Raw genomic sequence first — 22,647 nt, forward strand, 5'->3', positions numbered from 1 at the left:
TGTTTTGCAGAAAACCTGAGGCAGTCTGTCAGACATTTGAAACTAAAAAGAGGATCGATGCTGCACCAAGACAATGATCAAAAACACAGAAGTAAATCAACTTCAGAATGGTTTCAGAAGAACACAATACACATTCTGGGGTTGCCTCGTCAAAGTCCAGACTTGAACCCCATTGAGATGCTGTGCCATGACCTAAAAACAGCAATTCATGCCAGACATCCCAGGAATCTGACTGAACTACAACAGTTTTGTAGAGAAGAATGGGCCAAGATTAGTCCTGATCAATGTAACAGACTGACTGACCTTCAGCTACAGGAAGCGTCTGGTTGAAGTTATTGCTGCCAAAGGGGGGGCGCACACAAAATATTTAATGTGATGGTCAACTTACTTATTTTTTTCTTACTTATTTAATATGAAAACCTGTAAATGTTTGGGTGGTTTTGGTTAAAGCAGACACTGTTTTTTCATCTGTGTTTTTGACAGAGATAAGATCACATTTGATGGTGCCTTTATGCAGAAATGTGATAAATTCCAAAAGGTTCAGATACTTTGTCATACCACTGTAACCTCATACATACCTGGCATCCACATACTGACATCACTTTTTGTTATGTGGACACAATATTAAAAGTTCTTCCACATATGTAAAAGCCTGGTCTTAATTAAAATAAGAGGAATCATAATAATAATAATTATATATAACGTATATTCACGACCATAGGGCTCACCTAAAAGTACAAAAAAATTCTCCAAAATAGACTGTGCACTTTACAATATGGTGTGCCTATTGAGTGGACTGAGTACCAAAATGTGTCTGTCTGACTGAGCAATCTTTGAAAAGGCGGACGTAAGTTAGAGCCTCATGAGAACCTTAACGGGAGAATATGAGGGGCCGTACAAGACATCATGAGAACCTTAACGGGAGAATATGAGGGGCCGTACAAGACATTTTTCATTCTGGCCCTCTCACACACATACATTCTCCTTTCACATACATATATATTCACTCTCACACACATACATTCTCCTCTCACATGCACACATTCTCCTTTCACATCCATACATTTTTACTTTCACATTCATACATTTTCACTCTCACATTCATACATTTTCACTCTCACATTCATACATTTTTACTTTCACATTTATACATTTTCACTCTCACATTCATACATTTTTACTTTCACATTTATACATTTTCACTCTCACATTCATACATTTTCACTCTCACATGCATACATTTTCACTCTCACATTCATACATTTTTACTTTCACATTTATACATTTTCACTCTCATATTCATACATTTTTACTTTTACATTTATACATTTTCACTGTCACATTCACACATTTATACTTTCACATTTATACATTTTCACTCTCACATTCATACATTTTTACTTTTACATTTATACATTTTCACTCTTACATTCATACATTTTTACTTTCACATTTATACATTTTTACTTTCACGTTTATACATTTTCTCTCTCACGTTTATACATTTTCACTCTGATATTCATACATGTTTACTCTCACATTCACACATTTTTAGTCTGTGAAATGTATGTTTGTATAAATAAAATATATGTGTATAAGAGTGAATATATATGTATGTGAGGAAAGTATGTATGAACGTGAGAGGAGAATGTATGTATGTATTAGTGTTGTATCGATCGCGAACGATTCGGTCTTTTTGAACGAATTGTTTGGGTGAACGAGACCGAACTAATCACCATCTGCACTGATTCGTTCTATGAAGTTGGTGGCGCTTGTTCGCTGCGTGGGAGGGCGTTGAGCAAGCGGCAGCGTCTTCTGACATCGCACACGACCAATCAGACGCCAGCCTCATCGCGGGCAGGGGAGGGAGCGGAAACAGAATCAAGGCATCTGTCACTCATTTCCACGTGTGGCCAATAAGCAGCCAGCGTGCAGGCAGGGGGGAAAGACTGAGTTTTGTCACTTCCCGTTCAGTGATTCGGTCCTCCGGTGCCTGACCTAGCTTGCCGCTAACTTGACTTTCCAGTAATGACTATGCGGTGAACGAGTCATAAAATGGAAGGAAATGACTTTGTCACATATTTGTTAACGTGGAGCCTATCAAATGCTGCTCAAACAGACAAAACACCACACAAATCTAGCGAGCATGGTTTAGTGTACTACTTTTCTCAACAGACTCGGGACTACCTATGACTGACAACATACTATCAAATTTGCAGTAGTTAAAACACGGGTAGCTAAAAATAAATAAATAAAAAAACACGGGTATCTACGAGGCAAGCAAAAGTGAGCTGCGGTCGCGTGACGGCACTCACGGCAGTGAAGGGGGCAGAGAACTGTCACTATATGGAGGCTTCATGGCAGCGTTATTTACCTCATATGCGCACAGAAAAAATATTTAGTATTATCACCATAATACTGATTTGCAATGAAACTGTATATACATGTCAATTTTTTCCGACTGTTTTATTTATTTTTTTTTTCGTGTCAGCGTGTCGGGTGTTGATTTGACAAATTATGTCCATCCGTCCATCATGTGCTACTCAAAAACAACGCACGCGGACACGGGAGATGTCGCAATATGTCTACATTTTTCTTAACAGACTAATGAGAGTAGAACATCGTAAAGAACAAACAATTATTTCTCGTCAGCATTTGACAATCTGAGATGAGGGGGCGACAGGGGAGCTGACCGAATTATTTTATTTGTTAATACCAGTGCAAAAATTCAATACGATCATCTTAATACTGATTTGCAATTAAACTGTCGAATATCAAAATGTAGTATTGTTTTTATTTCAGAGCAGCACATTTGACAACTAGCTATTTACACTTCAGTTTTAACAATAGTGACCTAAAATAATAGTGATGAGCATAAAAACAAAAATACAACAGAGCGAGAGGTAAATATGATGTGTTGGTCGTTCCATATTTAGAAATTAAACTTTCGATTTATTTTTATTTTCGTGACAGCAAGCATGCTGCGTTGGCTGGTAGCATATGTGATCAAGATCATGCTAAAAAAAACTCCGTGTGCCCCCGACCCCAAACCCCCACTCCCCCCACAAAAGGAAAATGTTTAACCGTGTCCTAAATCGAAATGCAAGCACGAGGCATGACTTTGAGCCCATAGAACTAGGACAGACGACGCGAAAGTTCTCCCTCGCTTTTGCAGCAGCAGGAGGGAGACGAGGCTGTCTGTGAAAGCAGAATGATACCGCCTGTCACTCATTTCTGAAACTACGACGAGTGGTGCCTGTGTGCAAGAGAGGGAGGGACCAAGAATGTCACTTCCCGTTCAGTTATACTGCGAAGCGGTCTTTGGTGATTCGTTCGGCAACGTCACTTCCCGTTCAGTAACCGAACGATTCGTTTGGGCGGGGAGGGAGATGAGGGGGGCGAACGATTCGTTGAACGATTTGTTTGAACGAATCTTTTTACTGAACGAACCGGAATGGATTCGTTTACTCAAGTGAACGACAGATCCCGTCACTAGTATGTATGAGTGAAAGTATAGTGAAAACGGAAAGAGTCTAGTTGAAACGGAAGCCAGCTCTGATTGGCTAGCTCTGAATGGTAAGCTCTGATTGGCTGAGAACCTGACGCGGGTTACTGTTCATAAAATAACAAGGAAGAGGACGCACAATCACTTCGGCAAGCAGTTGGACTTTTGCAAAACATTTTGTCGACCCCAGAAACTAACTTCTTTGGCTTCCTGTCTCGAGCGGCGGCAAAGGACACAATCAGCTGCACCCAACAGTGCTAATTATGACGCAGTCGAAAGTGAAATGAGAGACATTTTTAGACCGAGCAACTCTCGAACCTCTTCAACTGTCCAAGCGGGAGCTAATATGACCCGCTCCCAGACTACTGCGGTCAAGCCACCCTCCACTCGTAAAAACGAAGTCAAGCTAGCCGCCCCTCATTTGGATCATTGTTTGCATTGTGTGCATTATGGTACTGCAACGCGCTGGCTTCATAATGGAACGCGGTGGCTTCACAGCGCAAGTCCCCCGGGTTCTTCACAGCGCTAGCCCCTTTATTGAAAAAAAAAATAAATAAATAAATATGAATAAATAAAAAACGGGAAGCCATCCAAGAACGGGTCCACTTGAGAGAGGCACTCGAGCACCCCAAGACCCAAACTAAAGTATTATGATATAAAAAATAATTTAGGAATTCCGAGTAATACTACTTGGAAAATTGCTAGTTATTTCTGTCATTTACCCTTATTTCAAATTTTAATTTAAAAATATCTCGCTGATATCCCGGGACGGGTCCACTTCTGAGGTATACTAGACGACCCTAAGACTCGAACTACTCTGATAAAATTCTGATGTATCATTTCAAAATAAAAGTACTTTGAAAATTGCCCATTTTTGCTGTCATTTCGCCCGATTTCAAAAATTGATTTAAAAAAAATCTGGTTGATATCCTGGGACGGTTCCACTTCTGGGGTATACTAGACTACCCCAAGTATTGAACTAAAGTACTCTGATAAAATTCTGATGTATTATTTCAAAATAAAAGTACTTTGAAAAATAAACGTGAAAGTAAAAATGTATAAATGTGAAAGTAAAAATGTATGAATGTGAGATTGAAAATGTATAAATGTAAAAGTAAAAATGTATGAATGTGAGAGTGAAAATGTATAAATGTGAGAGTGAAAATGTATAAATGTGAAAGTAAAAATGTATGAATGTGAAAGTAAAAATGTATGAATGTGAAAGTAAAAATGTATGAATGTGAGAGTGAAAATGTATGAATGTGAGAGTGAAAATGTATGAATGTGAGAGTGAAAATGTATGAATGTGAAAGTAAAAATGTATGAATGTGAGAGTGAAAATGTATGAATGTGAGAGTGAAAACGTATGAATGTGAAAGTAAAAATGTATGGATGTGAAAGGAGAATGTATGCATGTGAGAGGAGAATGTATGTGTGTGAGAGTGAATATATATGTATGTGAAAGGAGAATGTATGTGTGTGAGAGGGCCAGAATGAAAAATGTCTTGTACGGCCCCTCATAGGAGAAGGTTGCTTGTGATGCGGGCCTTCCCCCAGTAGATGTAGTGTTCGAGTATGTGCGTTAGGCTAAACATCATTGGTTTGGCGAAGGACCCTAGAAAATGGCAACTACTGCGAAGAGACACGCTTACGAACTTGACATGCTTGATGGAGACCTAGCCCATCTGTTCAATTCGGATATAGAAGATGAGGACTTTGAGAGATTTGTGGATTGATGAAGATAAGTACATTGTTAAATTCTTTAATAAAGTCAAATTGAACACAGTTTTGCTCCCACTGCCTACTCTAGCGTATGTCTTTCATACACCCAATTCAATTCAATTCAGTGCGCCTTGTGTGTGTGTTAAATACAAAAATATCACCCGAAAATGAGCCTGCGCCTTTTAATACGGTGCACCCCATGGTCATGAAAATATGGTGTATATACAGTATATATGTATATATATATATATACAGTATATATTTATTTTAAATTTTCATATTATTTAACTCTTTGCCTGCCATTGACAACTGTAGAAGTCCAATTCAATTAAACTGGGAGGGCTGTACGAGAATGTTCGTAATTCAATGCCTTTGACGGAGTTAGACGTCCATTCACGCCTCCTAGTCAAAAAGGATTGGACATCTAGCGCCGTCAATGGCAGCCAATGAGTTAATTACATTGGATTTTTATTTGTTTGCTGAAGACTGGCTTTCTGGAAGACTACAAGTTTGAGTATTGTTAATAAATGACTTACAATAAAGTGTCTCCCAGTAAAAATGGATTGGACCTCTAGTGTCGTCAATGGCAGATGATGACCTAACGTACTGCCCAAAAAAGGCACTACTATAATTAAAATTTTTGTGACTTACCCAGTGATTATGATCTCCGGGTAGGTGTGCGAGCCTAACGTCCACATTCCCCCACTAACTGGCCATTCCTAGCAAGGTAAAAACTGTGTTGATGTATTTTAGCAACTTTTTTCCTTGCCTTCAAGTGGCTAAAATGACATGCTTTTAACCATAATTACGGAATTTAGCTTGCTTTCACGTTAGAAAATGATCTTCAAACTGCTGCATACCTTTTGACTGTAGCCTGTTTTCTTGTGTTTAACGCCTATGGAGTAGAGAACAGGGATGATGTCTGGAGGGCAGTCTGCAAAATAAGCTGTGCATGTAACTGGAGACTCATGGATGTCCATGGGGTAGGGGTTCTCAAAGACAGGGAAGCTGCGGAAATCCCAAGAAGAAAAGACGTTAACGTCTTAATACTCCTTTGTTCTGACTTTATTGCACTTGTTATTTTTCTAATTAGTCTCGTCTCTCAGAGGGTTCCTGGTGATATGGCTTCTTCTTCAAAGACAACAAGTATGTCGTATTAATAAAACCCAACTTTGCTAGAGACTTTACTGACTTTCATAACTGTGAAACACATACTTGCTCTGTGTTAGATCCACCACTATTAAATCCTTTTCTAAAAGCACCACCACTGCATAAGGATCTTGGACTTCTGTAAAATAAAAAGCAGAAGTGAGAGCTCCTTAATGTGTATGAGTTGCAACTGCTGTGCAGCATTTTCAATTGAAGGTACAACATTTCAACCTTGACAAGTCTTACGCAACTTTTGTTTGCACTTACCGTTATTGTATGGAGTCTCACAAAGAGTCATGAACTCAACAATAGGATAGTCCATCTCGAGCACTGTGATTGCCTTGCCGTGCATGATGGTTAACGTAGGCCGCCGTCCTGCCTTGTCGTATGAAAGACCTCCAGAGAAGATGACAAAAGGCTCACTGTGTTGGGAAAAACAACAGTTCAAAAAATGTTCTTAGTCTGCAAGAATCCAAAAATCCTCTATCCAACTGTACTAGTATGTTGGGTATTTTGGGTATATGAATTTTTTTCCTGATTTGTACCTTTTTAAAAATGTATAAATGAATGAATAAATAATCGTTTTTTTTTTTTTGTTTTTTTTTTTTTTTCAAACAACATAAATAAATAAATAATACGTACTGCTTTTTTTTAAATAAAAAAATTAATAAATAAATTGAAAAAGAAAATTGTTACCTTTTAAAAAATAAATAACAATAAATGAAAACTGAAAACAATAAGTAGAAAATACATTTTGAAATTTTAAAAAGAATATATTTGTCCCTTTTTTTGTTTTGTTAATGTAAAAATGATTTCTATTAATTAATTAATTAATTGCAAGCTAATTCATGCTCATCATGCTATTAATTACAATTTAAACATGTAATCGCTTGACAGTGCTACTAGTAAATACAAAAACATTAAAGAATGAAATAAAATAATTGAAATAACACAATACATGCTATTAAGATTTTTTATTTTTTAGGTCAACCAAATATCCAATTAGCAATTACTGTTTCATCGATTATCATAATAGATGCCGATTCGCACGAAAACCAATATGGCCTGCATCAAAGATGAGTTTGTTACTCCGACGAAAAAAAAAAAATGCAGGATCAAGATCATGTCCACATTAGTTAACTACTGTTCAATAACACAAGATAGAAAACACACCTGTTCCTTGAAGTCTTGTAATCCACTTTCAGTATGGGTTTACATGATTCCTTCTTTCCATCTTTTTGTATTTTACCTGAAGCACAGGAAATACGCAAACCTTAACTGCAAGGGCTGACATTAAATGATTGTTTCATTGTTATTGACGGCGACAGATGTCCAATCCACTTTGACTAGGAGGTCTGGCAGCGATCATCCAGTCCCTCCCAGTCAAAATGAACTGGACGTCTATCGCTGCCAATGGCTGCCAATGAATTTAGGAAATAACATAAAAACCATTTGAACAGTAGGAAGGTTGTTGAACTTTTTCTTTACTTACAGTGTAGTGAGTAATATGCCAATTTTGCCAAAGTTACTGTGTAGTCAATGTAAAATGATTAATTTTTAGGGCAACTAGTCAATGGCAGCCAGTGAGTTAAAGATGACAAATTTAAATCATCACAACACAGTCTAGTAGCAGATAACAAATGGATCACATTCAACGGAACTGTTAAGATCCACAAAGTGTAGCTAGTGGCGAAGCAGATAATTTATTTCATGGAGTCAGCAGGTAGCAAGTTAGAAATGATGTGAGTGGCAGGCGTCTGGTTCAGCTCACAGTGGGAAGTGTGAGTGTAACAAACAACACAAGTGGGGAGGGGCGGCTGGTGCAGTTGTATCCAGGAACCCAGTTGCACAAAAATTACAAAGTCAATATCAAGCAACGGTGGGAAACCAACACATCTTTGTTGACAGCGGCTCGTCACAATTATTTATTTACTATTGCAGTGGAGGCAGACTGTCTGGTTTCCAAGAATATGATTATTGTTTGTTTTGGGTTTATTGCAAAGATCTAAGTAGGTTTTTATTGTTCCTGCTTGTCCCTTAGCTTGTGTTGTGTTTGTGTGGGTGTGTTTTACTTTATATTATGGTTGATTTTTTTTTTTTTTAAATTACATTTTGACTAAAATTCAACATTCATCAAAACCCATTTAACTCGAGTGAAGTATTCCTGTTTAATTTATTTGGGCAGGGGTGCAAAGACATATCGGTCGATCACTGTCAAATCACATTAAATTATAATTTGCTGTGCTAATCTAGGATCTTATTTTGTCTTCCTAGAGGACAATCATCATCGTGACAGCTATTAAGACCACAGACTGATAGCCATTCACTTATAAGTGACGGATGCGGTCACAGCTGAAAAATAAAGGCTAGTATGTTGCCTGAATGAAGAGTCCTCAAGTTACCGTGAAATATACGTACACTTACCCTTGTTGGAAATCAGATTCCTTTCTCCTTTATGAAAAGACACACACTACAAAACAGAGTATGTCCACTACAGATTTCAAATTAGAATTTGTACTGCAACTGCTAAATCACTTATTCCCATTAACATTAGTATCCCATGAGAGATAATCAGATGTGCCAAGGCAAACTATCTGTTTCCAGCCATCTGGTTTAAAGATTCATTTATTAAAACAATGATTGTATCTTGGTTCATCTACTGCATGAATGCTAGTTGCATATCAACACGTGCAGAACAATTAATTGCTTTCAAAATGGATAGCCGAAGGTACAATTAAGCTACATTATGAGTCAACAAGTTGTCATTCAATGACAAAGACTTTAAAGGGTGTTAGATTTGTGAGTGAACTGAAATATTCACTTTTTATGACATTGTTGTGTTGTTGGATTTATTATATTTGAAAATTGTTCCGAGGCTCAATAAAGTAAACACAATCAGAACACTCCTATGAGGAAGCAGAGCCTGGGGACTCCGAGGTGGGTCCTCCAATCTCTTGGGTTGAAGTCACTTAGGTGGTTAAAAAGCTCCTCAATGGGTGGATGAGATCCGCCCGGAGTTTCTAAAAGCCCTGGATGTTGTGGGGTTGTCTTGGTTGACATGCTTCTGTAACATCGCATGGACATCGGGGACAGTGCCTCTGGATTGGCAGACTGGGGTGGTGGTCCCTCTCTTCAGAAAGGAGGACCGAAGGATGTGTTCCAATTATAGGGGGATCACACTCCTCAGCCTCCCTGGGAAGGTCTACTCAGGGGTACTGGAGAGCAGGGTCCATCGGGAAGTCGAATCTCGGATTCAAGAAGAGCAATGTGGTTTTCGTCGGGCCGTGGAACAGTGGATAAGCTCTATACCCTCAGCAGGGTTCTTGGGGGGTCATGGGAGTTCGCTCAACCAATCTACATGTGTTTTGTGGACTTGGAGAAGGCGTTAGATCTTGTCCCCCGGGAAGTCCTGTGGTGGGTGCTCCGGGAGTATGGGGTATCAGAATCCCTGATACGTAGAGTCTGGTCCTTGCATGACCGGTGTCAGAGTTTGGTCTGTGTAGCTGGTTGTAAGTTGGATCCATTTCCAGTGAGGGTTGGACTCCGCCAAGGATGCCCTATGTCAACGGTTCTGCTCATAACTTTTATGGACTGAATATGTTGGCACAGCTGCAGCATTGAGGGGGTTCGGTATTGCATCTCGGCTTTTTGAAGATGATGTAGAGTGGTTGGCTTCATCAAGCCGTGACCTTCAACTCTTACTGGAATCAGCACCTCCAAATCCGAGACTACGGTCGTCAGGCGGGAAAAGGTCGAATGTACTCTCTGGGTCAGGGATAAGGTCCTTCCCCAAGTGGAGGAGTTCACGTATCTTGGGGTCTTGGAACAGGAGATCGACAGGCGGATCGGTGCCGTGTCTGCAGTGATGCGGACATTGCACCGGTCCGTCTTGGTGAAGAGGGAGCTGAGCCAAAAGGCGAAGCTCTCTGTTTACCGGTCAATCTACGTTCCTACCCTCACCTATGGTCACGAGCTGTGGGTCGTGACTGAAAGAACAAGATCCGGGATACAAGCGGCTGAAATACGTTTCCTCAGAAGGGTGTCCAGGCTCTCCCTTAGAGATAAGGTGAGAAGCTCGGTCATCCAGGAGGGGCTCGAAGTAGAGCAGCTGCTCCTCCGCATTGAGAGGAGCCAGATGAGGTGGCTTGGCCTGGCTGGCCTGGGATCCCCCAAGAAGAGCTGGATAAAGTGGCTGGAAGAGGGAAGTCTGGGCTTCCCTTCTGTAGCTGCTGCCTTCGCGACCAGATCTCTGATAAGTGGGAGAAAATGTACGTATGCATACATACAATCAAAACACACTGATTTGCTGGTGGGTCAGGAAAAAAATAATTGCCCATTGTTTTTTTTTCAAAGAGGGAATCCATCTTAAAATGACAAATTTTAGTCTTACCATGTGGGAATGTAACCTGGATAGGCTTTGAGGTGTTTCTGAGGTTCCATACTGTTAGGCTGCCGTCTGAGTGGCTGCACATAAACTGCTTTCCTTCATGATGCCAGCTGACTGAGTGGATGGCCTGTAATTGAAAATCGAAAATGCCTCTTAAAACAGAAAATGCACATATACCGGTAATTGGCGATAGATGGCCAATCCATTTTAAGATGGCATATAAAGCAGTTCCTGGTAAATATTCTTTGCTTCGACCATAACTAGACAAAATTGATTGAAAATAAGTAAAGAAATGTGCTGATTCAAACCAAATAATGCAACCTTTTTCCCAATTATTCAAGACATAAATCAACACTCAATTCAAAGTATGTACTATACATGTACAGTGCCACTGACGGCTCTAGACAAATGTTTATTTGAGATGAACCCTCCCACTTCAAATGGATTGGATATCTAATAGTGATACTCATTTAAATTCACAGCCAAAGGATGAAAAGAGCCACATGATTGGACGTCTATCATCGTCAACTGTGTACCGGTGTAGAGGGAGAAACATGGCCAGTGCTACTAATAATAAATTGCAGACCCTAAAAATTTAAGTCAGCAGTATGGGAACATCTCAGCTACCCTGCTGAGAACAGAGTTGGAAAAAGCGGAGTCGACATGAAACGGGTAACTCAGGTTAACATAAATGCATGTGAAGAGACGTAAAATGAACCCATGGAAAGGAAAGAATTTAAATTTCATTAAATCTTTACTCATTTTGAGTAAATTTTAAACCTTTTTGTCAATTATTTCACTAATGTCTAAACTCACCTCATCGTAGTAGATCCTGAAGTCAGCCTTTTTGGCCCTGAGATCCCACTGCACTATTGTCCCACTCTCAAACCCGACCAGAAGCTGAAATGAAAGATCAAATCACATAATGGGAAAAGTGGGCACATACAGACCATTTCACTGCACATTTAGTTTGGCAACCATAACTTCAAGAGCCTCTTTTATACTGAGGCTGCAGTACATATTCTTGTAAAATTTTGTCTGATGTATTGTTGCACTGATACTATATTTCGGCTCCCGATACCTATTCCTTTACCCAGATGTGTGGTATGAGCTAATAGTGTGCTGATACTGATAATGTTTTTAATATACAACCAAATTTATAAAATTTTGCGTAGTCAATTAAATGTAAAGCAATTCTATTGTGTCTTGGTTAGAAACTAAATTCATTTAAATTCGCAACAGAAAGCAAATTGGATGCTACACGACTGGACGTCTATCATTAACTTGGGAAGGGCGACAAGCGCTCCAATTTTTATTGCAGTGTGCGCAGCTGGCGGACATCTTGGGTAGGGCGACCGGAAGTTGGAAACTAGATCTGGTAAAGTACATAGTGCGTAGCATCGGCGTGTTATTTCTTAGTACTCCCCGATACCATTAACGTCATTTTAGTGCTTTATCGATATCGATACCGATACTTGCATCGGTAACACAATACAGTTTCACTGTGAAGTTCAATTAGTGAGCTTTGATCACAGTAATAAGAAACATCTGAGTTACACTCATGTATTTAACCTACATTTATCGAAGCAAACCCTATCCACATTTGTAATTCTATCGTATTTTTCTACATGTCCCCCAAAAGTGTAAATCACAGAAATTTGTGTACATTCTAGCTCACATGCAGTTGCAAAAAATTAGGCAAAAGCGGGAACCCGGCGCCCACATGCAACGCTGGATGAAAGTCGAGCTAAGTTGACAACTTTCATCAGCACTGATAGAAGCGATTCTAGGGAAGGGTTCCTTTAAAAGAAAGAGGCGTAACGTGTTCATCCTGCTGAGAGGAAAGACTGTGACATCTGACAGTGGTAGATCAAGAAGTTAAGAGAGGGTGGGGAAGAAGAAGAAATAAGCCTAGAAGAAATTGCGCAGTCAGCAAAGTTGTCTGAGTTCTTTTAGAGCAGTTCTTTAGGGTATGTTATTGATATGCAAATCTACATGAAAGGGGTAACATTAAGTTTTCCAAATAAAAATGTACTGCATTAATTCTCAAATCTCCATCAAATTCACTAATAGGATAAATAAGAACAAGGACATTAGCAATTAGAACATGTCGTTTGATGTCTGTAATAAGAATTGTGTCGTTCAAAGCTAGTGTGCCATTATATTCAGTATTATAACGATTTATATTTCCATCAAAATATGCGCTGAAGCAGGTTTATCAGGGTGAGTAATCAAATATCTCATTAAATATGATTGCCTATAATTTCTTAATTAGAAAAACACATCCAACCAGTTTTATTGTAATTCAAAACTCAGAATTAGGACCCAATTTCAGATAACACGATCTCCTGCCGTTTCTATTTTCTTTATAACTTGGCTTTTTAACACATTGGAAGATGAGACATTTGTTATACTGATATGTTTGAGATCACAAAAAAGAAGCAGATTTGATAGCAGTTTGTTAAAATGTTAATGCTTATATAGGCATTGTCATAACCAGGGGGGGACTGGGACTAAAAAGCAGCCCTGGACTTTTGACTCGGCCCAGCCCACAAGAATCGCTATACAGAGGGAAATACAGACCCCCTAGGGCAGGGGTGTCCAAACTTTTTGCAAAGGGGGCCAGATTTGGTGTGGTAAAACTGTGGGGGCCGACCTTGGCTGACGTCCTTTACGTAGAACAATAGATTTAAGCAAATTTTAGCAAGTCTTTCTGTGTGTCACATTTGCTTTATTATTATTTTTTTGATTAATAATTTCAACAATCTCGCAACTAGCCTTTGTGGCGTTGTCTTTTGACTCTCGGGCTCTTGCGAAATACTGCTGCTGGGAAATTAAACTAGGTTCAAGTTGCTTCAATTTCTCTCTGCGTATCTTCCCTATAATCTTGTCGTACATGTCAGCGTGCCTTGTTTGGTATTATCGCCTCACATTGAACTTTTTAAAAACAGCTACTGTCTTTCCAAATGATGCAGACCAAGTTGTTGCGTATTTTAGTGAAGAAACAGTCCAATTTCTGACAAGGATGCACTAAAGGACCCAAATGCTCGACAGTTCAATCCAAACAAAGATTTATTTTCCAGTTCAAAAAAGGAAGTTAACAAAAATTCACGGCAACAGCTGGACATCAATCAACTGAGTAGATTTCACTAAAAACAAAAAGGCATTAGTTCAAAAACTTGAATCGGTCTCAAAAAGGGGCTTACAGAAGGACGTGGCAGGATAGCAGAAAAACCGACACTAGGCAAGGTTAGAAGCAGGCTATTTATACAGAGGGTCACAGGTGGACGCAATCAGCCTGATTGACAAAGGCAGGAAGTAAAGTTAACTCTAGGAGGCACGCCACTACCAAAATAAAAGAATCTGACATGAATCAACACAAAACATTAACAAGACTTCCAAGATGTGACAATTTCCACCTATCCTTGAAGCGTCGGCCGTCGCAGTCAACTTTCTTTTTTTTTGTTGATTGTCGCAATTTCAGAAAATTGGAAGGGTCACACGGGGTAATGTTACTTAGAAAGTGCTGCTGCCTTTTAGTGGGTAAATGAGGAGCAGCATTTAGTGAGAAAGAAACTTCATATGCTGGTAGCAGCACTGATGACCAATTTATTAATTCTGTGTGCGGGCCAGACGTAATTGATTTTATGACAGAGGCTGGGGGCCGGACGAAGTTTGAACGCGGGCCGCATTTGGCCCCCGGGCCGGACTTTGGACATGTCTGCCCTAGGGGGTCCGGGGGCATTTTATTGTAAAATGCATCAATTTCGTGCACTTTGAGAGAAAATGAAGAAAATGTGTCTAGACTGTGACTGTCTGACTTGGGGCGCTCAAAGTATTGCAAGGCTGAACTGGAGTTGGGTTCATTTTCTGTACTAGCTCTATGATCAACCTTAAAAAACAAATGAAAGAATTTATTTTTCAAAGCAAGTTTTATGTATCCAATTGATTATAATATATCTCTATATATCTCTGTCTATAAAATGATTTCATTGTTTATGCCATAATTCAGTGGTCACCAAACCATTCCACATAGGGCCGCAGCGGGCGTAGGATTTCATTCCAACAAAACAAGACAACACCTATGCACCAATCTAGTGTCTTACAAGTGTAATCAGTTGATTGCAGTCAGGTGCTGCTTGTTTTAGCAGAAACTTCATTGGTTTAACTGTCGGTACTCGATCGGTTGAAACAAAAACCAGGCCCCACAACGGCCCTTGAGGACCGGTTTGGAGACCCCTGCCATAATTAATCTTGCCATACAAATAAGACATTTCAATGAAAATACAATAAACATTTCAAGACAAATCCTGGATACATAACCTTCATTGGAAAGTATTAACCAGAAAACAAAACGATATATACATGATTAAAATATATATATATCATATCAAGTTAACTAAACTTTAAAGTAAAACCATTCATTTTATTAATATTTTGTTATATTTCTTCTGAATTAATATTGCTGCTGCGTGTGCATACATTGTTTTACAGCTAAAATATTTTTCCTTAGGAGAGTGATAGTAGGACTAGCATACTGTAACTTGACACGATTGCAAACAGACCAGCTGGCACTAACCCTTTAATTGTCATTTATTTAATTTAAAATGTAGCTACCTGGTGGATAACAATTGCCAGTATACCGAGCAAGTGACCGTATTTATCCCTTTTTACTTGCCCTGCGCTTGTCTGGGGAACTTCCACCAGCTTATCATTACACCCTCCCTCTTCTTTTCTCTCTCCCAGCACCGGCTGCAAGTCAGAGCGGCTTCCGCTCCCCCTCTCACCATCGCCGGGGGCTGAGCTGCTGTTACCCGACGTGGCCGTTGTATGGACTGCTGCTTGCGAAAATATTTGTCAATTTATGACATTTTAATGCTTCGCTCTCCAGTTTCTTTATTTTTTTTCTCCCTAACCTTCTCCGCGCCACCCTTCTCTTTTCTTTTTTTGCCACCACCATCCATATTGTGCATTGACGCTAGTCGCTAGTTTGCTTCCACAAAGAACCAATGAAGGCTACTTTGTGCTTTCTTCGTTCTTCTATAAGACTGGCGATGAACAGCAGGCGCATTGCTGCCATCTGTCGGATTGGATGCGAACTGTAGATAATCAGAGGCTAGGGGGGGATAAAAACAGGGATGCATAATGATTGGCGGCCGCCGGCCATCCAGGGCACCGGCCGTTCTGTGATCCTCCAGAACACACAGATTACCAGTCCGCCCCTGGTCATAACCATAGGCGGATCTTCTATTCAGGCGAAGTAGGCGATCGCTCTAGGCCCCCAACCAGTAGGGGGCCCCCTACAACCAGCCCCAACGTGCAAGGGCTTGAGCCAACGGAACCAGCAGCACCCCCAACTATTCGTCATGTATAATTATGGTAGCATACCAAACAAACAAATAACAAAACAAAAATGAAAGCCATTTGAATGCTACATTTATATTATCTACCCCCCCACACACGCACTACAATGGACTGTTCCGCGATGACGGACTGAGTATCAGCCGCTTAGCTACATTTAGCGCCGTTTAGCTTCGCTTAGCTCTGTTTAGCATCGCTTAGCTCCGCTTAGCTGTTTGTTAGCTTCACTTAGCTCTCCTGCGTTTTTCACCCCACTAAACTCACTATTTATACAGTTCACTTGCACGTCGCACTTCGCACTTTGCACTTTGCACGTCAGCTATCGTTTATTTCGAACACATGGGCGAACGTGCTCTCCATGAGAGCCAAAGTGCAGTGAGGGAGAAGTTAAGAACCGGTCGGAGGCCGCTAACGCCTCTTTTAACTTTCTTCTTCTTCACACTGAACATAAAATACACGACAGCACACCCTGTGGCGAAACAGTGCAGTACAGTTCCAATCAGTCATACAATAACACTCAACAGCTGGTTAACAGCATTTGCTAAAAATAAAATCTATTAGTGACACCACAAGCAATGACGAAGAATGTTTTTTTACGGAGTTTAAAGCTTTCGGTTAGCGGTTTAGCGAACGTACCTCCGGTGAACATTTCAAAATAAAAGCACGTCATATTCGTTGTCATATAAATAACGATTTCTGGAGTTAATCCCACATAGTTCAGAATTAATAGTATAATATGTTGAGTAAATACTACAGAATACAGATTCTACAATAAGAATAGCTTTCAAATGACACTCTTTATGACAAATATGATTGGCAATGAATAATTATTATAATTATTATACTACTATTATATATAGTAGTATACTATAATACTATTGCTAGATTTTTTTTTTGAGAACTGTTTTGAATAATGTTGGAAAGGCAAAGTCAGTTTTCTGAATCTGTTTACTTTCCACTCTTTTGCACTAGTAAATGTTATCAGCATTTAACCTCATTGTTTATTTGTGATTAATTATTGTCATTTACATGATTATTTGTACTTTAATAAAGAATTTAAATGTTCCAAAATGGTTTTGTGAATTACTAAGCGTCAACTAAAATTTCATTGCTCAATTAGTAAAAAAAAAAAAAAAAAAAAAAAAAAAAAAAAAAAAACAAAGAAAGAAAAGAAAAAAAAAAAAAGAACATTATTAGATTAGTCAACTAATTGTAAAACTAGTCGGCTGACTAATCAGGAGAAAATTTGTCGTTTAGGACAGCCCTAGTGTACCGGAACATATTTCCTCCACACCCTTCTCACCTTTTTAACCCCTGACCCATGAAGAGGGCCCCTGGATATGTTCGCCTTAGGCCCCAAAATTGCCAAGTCTGCCACTGGTCATTACATAACCACAACATTGTAAAAAAAAAAAAAACAGTAACTTCAAAAAGACCAAATGTTAACAGACCATCCAGTGGGAAAACTTCAAATCTCAATCACTTTGTTGTTATTTTTCTTGGTGAGGACACTAATTAAAATGGCTACACCTTCATTAATCCTGAACAGATTAAAATGAAATTCGGGACGTACAGTATATTCTAGGGATGTAAGCGCATCAATTCTTGGAGCCCGATTTTTTCCCCCTAGTTTGTTTCAAGGTTGATTAACCCATTGGCTGCCATTTGTTGCGTTCACTTAGAAAAAAAAAATTCTTTAATCGTATAAGAATTGGGATCAATAGTATGATCAGATGCACTGTTTTCATGGACACTTTCGGGCCTGCCTGCTTTTTGGGTATGCTTATCATGTACCTGGGCTGATGAGAACTTTAAGGAGCAGGAAAATGTTAAACTCCATGATCCCAAAACGTTAATGATTTTAAAATCATTCAGTTGTTCTTTACTTTCAAGTAGATGATAAATCAAGTCGTGAAAGGCAATTAAAATACATAATAAATAACAATAAGTTAAAAAAAAAATTACAAATAAAAAAGTAATAATAAAATTAATATTGATTTTTAGGTATGCCGCAAAAAAAAAAGAAACACTGATGCAAAAATAGATATGTTAAAAAAGCATTATAATAACTAACAACCGAAATACACTTTGGTTCGGGCCCCCAGTAACACTCTAAAGTTGATTATGATTATTATTTTGTAATGTAATTATTTTGTATATATAGTAGTACAGTATTTAACTCATTGCCAGCCATTGACAACGATGGACGTCAGATTCATCTAAACTGGGAGGTCTGACAGTGAATGATCATGTATAATCACTGTCAGCCCTCCCAGTCAAAATGGCGTCATCACTAGCACCCAATGAGTTTAAATAAGTGCCCTATACAGTCCATAACCCTTTAATGCAGCATGAAAAATTTTGTCTGATGTCACTTAGTGCAACAAGCAGTGGCAGCTGTGAGTGTGTGTCTTGTTTTCATGTCTTCACAGCTTGTCAAGGCTGATTTTTTTTCCAGCTGCCATGAAAACCATCGGGCAAATCAATGCGCTTGTCAATGACCTCCTCTGCAACTATTTTCACCTGACACTTTTGTAACAATTTGTTAGCGGCTTGCGTGCGTCAAGGGAAGGGAAAAATATTCCCACGTTGTTGATGTTAGATCTGTTGATAAATGGGAAAAAAAAGAAAAAAGGAAAAGCACTTTTTTATCAACCTACTCACCTTGCCTTCATCTTTTGGGCTGTCACTCAAGTGAACTACAGGTCCTGGATGAGTCTTAGTTGATCTGTAAAGGGAGAGTAAGATAAGAAGATAAGAGTGGAGAAAGACAATGATCATATTCATTTACACCTTGGCTGCCATTGACGGACACGATCGTCCAATCCATTTATCCGGGAATGCTTGTAGTGCATGATCATGTTTCAGTCCCTCTGCCTACTGCCCATAGTTTGCTAGGATTGGCTTCAGCACCCCCATGATCCTCATGGGGATAAGCGGAGCGGAAGATGAGTGAATAAATGAATTTTCAAAATAATATATGGCGGAAAACACAGACAAGGCTGAAAGAGCAGTTTCTGCTCTTGCACTCCTCTTTAATAGAAACTGCTGTAATTCAAGCCAAAACAACTGTTGTGTTTGATAGAACAATAGGTGTATATACTGCCATAGCAGATTCATGGTATAATAAGCCCCCAAACTATTTTAAATTTGTCCGTTTTACCCTGAAAATCCCAGTTTACAAATGTCACGCAACCGCTTTTGTTTCAACCCAGCCATAAAATGAGGGTGATTAATCATGTTTATTATTCAAAATGTCTGTCATTTTTAGCTTAGAATCATTAATTAATGTCTAATATTCCATTTATGGGTTAAAAAATTATTCACTCGCATATTTTAAACTTTTAAACAAATTACGTCACAATGAAAAAAATGGTGTCTGTAAAAAAGTCACGGATATCTCATCAGTATCGCTTAATTGTATTTTCCATGTTACTGTCGCATTTTCTCCAATGTTTGATGGTAAATAATCGATTCTAACAAAGAAAAATTGAAAAAACGTATAAAAGGATAACTATATGAAAAAGAAAATCTCGACCCCTCCTTGATGTCTGCGATTTCTGCATCGCGACCCTTGTTACTACCATGTTTCACCCATAAAATCCCCCAAAAAATCCAGCTGTGGCCATTCACAGCTGTATCTTGACACTCAGTGATACACGCTACATGGAGTTTTTGGATCAAAACAAGGTAAGTACGCGATAATATCCCGTTAAAGTCATGGCGTCCGTAATTCTGCTCTCGCGTGCTCTCACCTCCAGATAGGGTTTTGCTGTTTAAATTTTTCTTTCTTTCTTTCCTGTTCAAAATTTTTCGTCCCCCAGAAAATTAAGATTTTAAGCTTTCCAATGATGTATCACACATGCAAATCGGACAATTTTGAAATTTGGCCAAATCAGGGGTCTCAGAGCGGAACTTCGAGTCACCTGAGTGTTTTCGGCCATATACAGTGAGGAGCAGAATTATTTGCACCCATTGTGATTTTGCAAGTTCACCCACTTAGAATATAGGTAGAGGTCCGAAATTTCAATCATAGATGCATCCACTTCTAGAGACATAATCTAAAAAAAATCTAGAACTCACATTGTAGGATTTTTCCATAATTTATTTGTAATTTACTGGGGTTCATAAGTATTCGCACCCCCGAGAATCAGCAAAAATTATGACACTCAAAGAGTTGTCTGGTTATCTTAAAAAAAAGTTCACCTTTACCCCATGAGTAACCACCCACCCACCACTCATTTGAGCTCTTTATTGTCATCTGTGCACCCCGCAGTCAGTCAAATTCCAACTTCTAATATGGGCAAAACCTATGGGACGATTGGAAAGCAGCTTGGTGAGAATAAACAGTTGCAGCAATTGTTAGAAAATGGAAAAGGCAAAACATGACTAATAATCTACCTCAAAATGGGGCTCCATGTAAAATCTCTCCTTGTGCGGCATCACTCATGATGAGAAAAGTGAGAGCTCAGCCTAGAACTACGTGGCAGGAGCTGGTCAAGAGAGCTGGATGCACAGTTTTAAAGTCTACTGTCAGTAGAACACTAGAGTGCAGTGGTTTAAAATCATGCATTGCTCAGAAGGTTCCTCTGTTGATGCCAGTACATGTGAAGGCCCGTCTGAAGTTTGCCAGGGATCATCTGAATGATGCAGACGGGTCATGGGAGAAATGCATGTGGTCAAATGAGACCAAAGTAGAACTTTTTGGTGCAAACTTTACTTGTCATGTGTGGAGGAAAAACAAGGATGAGTACAATGCCAAGAACACCATCCCCACTGTGATGTACCAGTGTGGAAACCTCATGTTTTGGGGCTGATTTTTGGCAATGGGGACAGGACGACTGTACTGTATAAAGCAGAGGATAAATGGTGAAATGTATCGTCAGATTTTGAGCCGCAACCTCTTTCCCTCAGTCAGAGACTTGAAGATGAGTCGTGGCTGGATCTTCCGACATGACAATTATGCGAGGCACACAGCCAAACTGACCAAGGAGTGGCCTAGCCAGTCTGTAGACCTCAATCCAATAGAAAATCTTAGGATGGAGCTGAAACTTGGTGTTTCTCATCGACAGCACCGGAACTTGACAGATCTAGAGAAAATTTGTGTGGAGGAATGGGCCAAAATCACTATTTCCATATGTGAAAACCTGGTTAAGAACCACAGAAAGCGTCTAACCTCTGTAATTGTAAACAAAGGCTTCTGCACTCACTGATTTTCTCAGGGATACAAATACTTATGAACCCCAGTAAATTACAAATAAATTATTAAAAAATCATACGATGTGAGTTCCGGATTTTTTTTAAGATTACGTGTCTATAAGTAGAAATGCATCTATGATTGAAATTTCCGACCTCTACCTATTTTCTAAGTGTAACTTGCAAAATCACAAGTGGTGTATATATTTTTGCTTCTCACTGTATATATGTATATACAAAAAATGAAAAATAGTAATAATTTTAACTAAATAAAACAAAGAAAAAACAAAAAGGAAACATCATTTACACTTTCACTTTTTATACATAAATTTTAATATAATAAAACAAAGGGGAAAGACAAATGTTTTCTGATTAGGGTTAACAGTAGAAAATACTATTTTTTATTTTATCAGAAACTGTTCTACTGCAATTTTATTTTTTTCTTTAATTAAAAAAAAAAAAAAAAACTAACAAAAAAATTGGGAAAGCTAAATATGTTAGGTTTTGTGTTGGTTTTATCCTAGTGTGACTTGTCCCTGTGATTGCCCATTAATTTCACCAGTTGTGCCTGCTCCTAGTGTATCCACCAATCTGCATCCTCCTGTGTTACCCAGCTGTTCCTCGGTGTCTCGTTACCCCTTGTCTGCGTGTGTGTATACAAGCACCCAGTTTCTTTTCACTCCTTGTTTCGTCATTGTCAATGTCTCAGTTCATGTCAACGTTGATCCTTGTCCGTTCCAGTGCCCCAGCCATTGCGTTCCTCTGCCTAGTAAGTTTTTTTTGAGACCAGTCTTTTGCCAATACCCTGGATTTTGATTGCTGTGATTTTTGGTAGTGATGGTAAAATAAAGCCTCATGAGGCATTGCACCACTTGAGCCAATTGGTTCGAGAAAGGGTTCATTTCTCGCAGCTTCATGTGTCCACGGAACCACCTACTGGCTAAGTGTATAATGACAGTCATTTGTCTCCCAACCACATAAGCAATTTGCTTATTTTTGTGGGCGTGTCTGTTGGGAGGGTATTATTTAGCAAAATATTGTCTCACCAAACCTCGATATACATAGATTACCACATAAGTATATATATTTTTTTCTTCAACTTTCTTTTCATTGTTTTCCTGTCACAGAAGTTAAATTTGGCATACATCTTCAGCAATGGGATCAAACTCATAACCTGAGTGACCATAATGTATGGGGGGCAGTACCCTCTGAATCAAAAAGAAAAAAACCCAAAAAGGACCTATACATATGAAACAGAAACACACACATAGACATAAACAGTACCTCATAGTCATAAAAATATATGATATGGCGATGTCTCCTGTAG

General features: G+C 39.1%; 1 protein-coding gene across 1 annotated transcript in view; it reads right to left on the reverse strand.

The window, feature by feature from the left end:
- Positions 1-5,035: 5,035 nt before the first annotated feature.
- The window catches only part of LOC130926797 (syntaxin-binding protein 5-like), a 177,460-nt gene continuing 159,848 nt past the window's right edge, over positions 5,036-22,647 (reverse strand). Inside the window, exons 6-13 of the mRNA XM_057852032.1 lie at positions 18,789-18,852; positions 11,580-11,663; positions 10,767-10,890; positions 7,550-7,625; positions 6,644-6,798; positions 6,443-6,515; positions 6,088-6,235; positions 5,036-5,946 (exon numbers count right to left, since the gene is read on the reverse strand). Coding sequence (XP_057708015.1) covers positions 5,875-5,946; positions 6,088-6,235; positions 6,443-6,515; positions 6,644-6,798; positions 7,550-7,625; positions 10,767-10,890; positions 11,580-11,663; positions 18,789-18,852 — 796 coding nt within the window. The 3' untranslated portion in view covers positions 5,036-5,874. The remainder of the gene's footprint in view (positions 5,947-6,087; positions 6,236-6,442; positions 6,516-6,643; positions 6,799-7,549; positions 7,626-10,766; positions 10,891-11,579; positions 11,664-18,788; positions 18,853-22,647) is intronic.

Source organism: Corythoichthys intestinalis, chromosome 12 (genome assembly GCF_030265065.1).
Source record: "Corythoichthys intestinalis isolate RoL2023-P3 chromosome 12, ASM3026506v1, whole genome shotgun sequence".
Lineage (NCBI taxonomy): Eukaryota > Metazoa > Chordata > Actinopteri > Syngnathiformes > Syngnathidae > Corythoichthys > Corythoichthys intestinalis.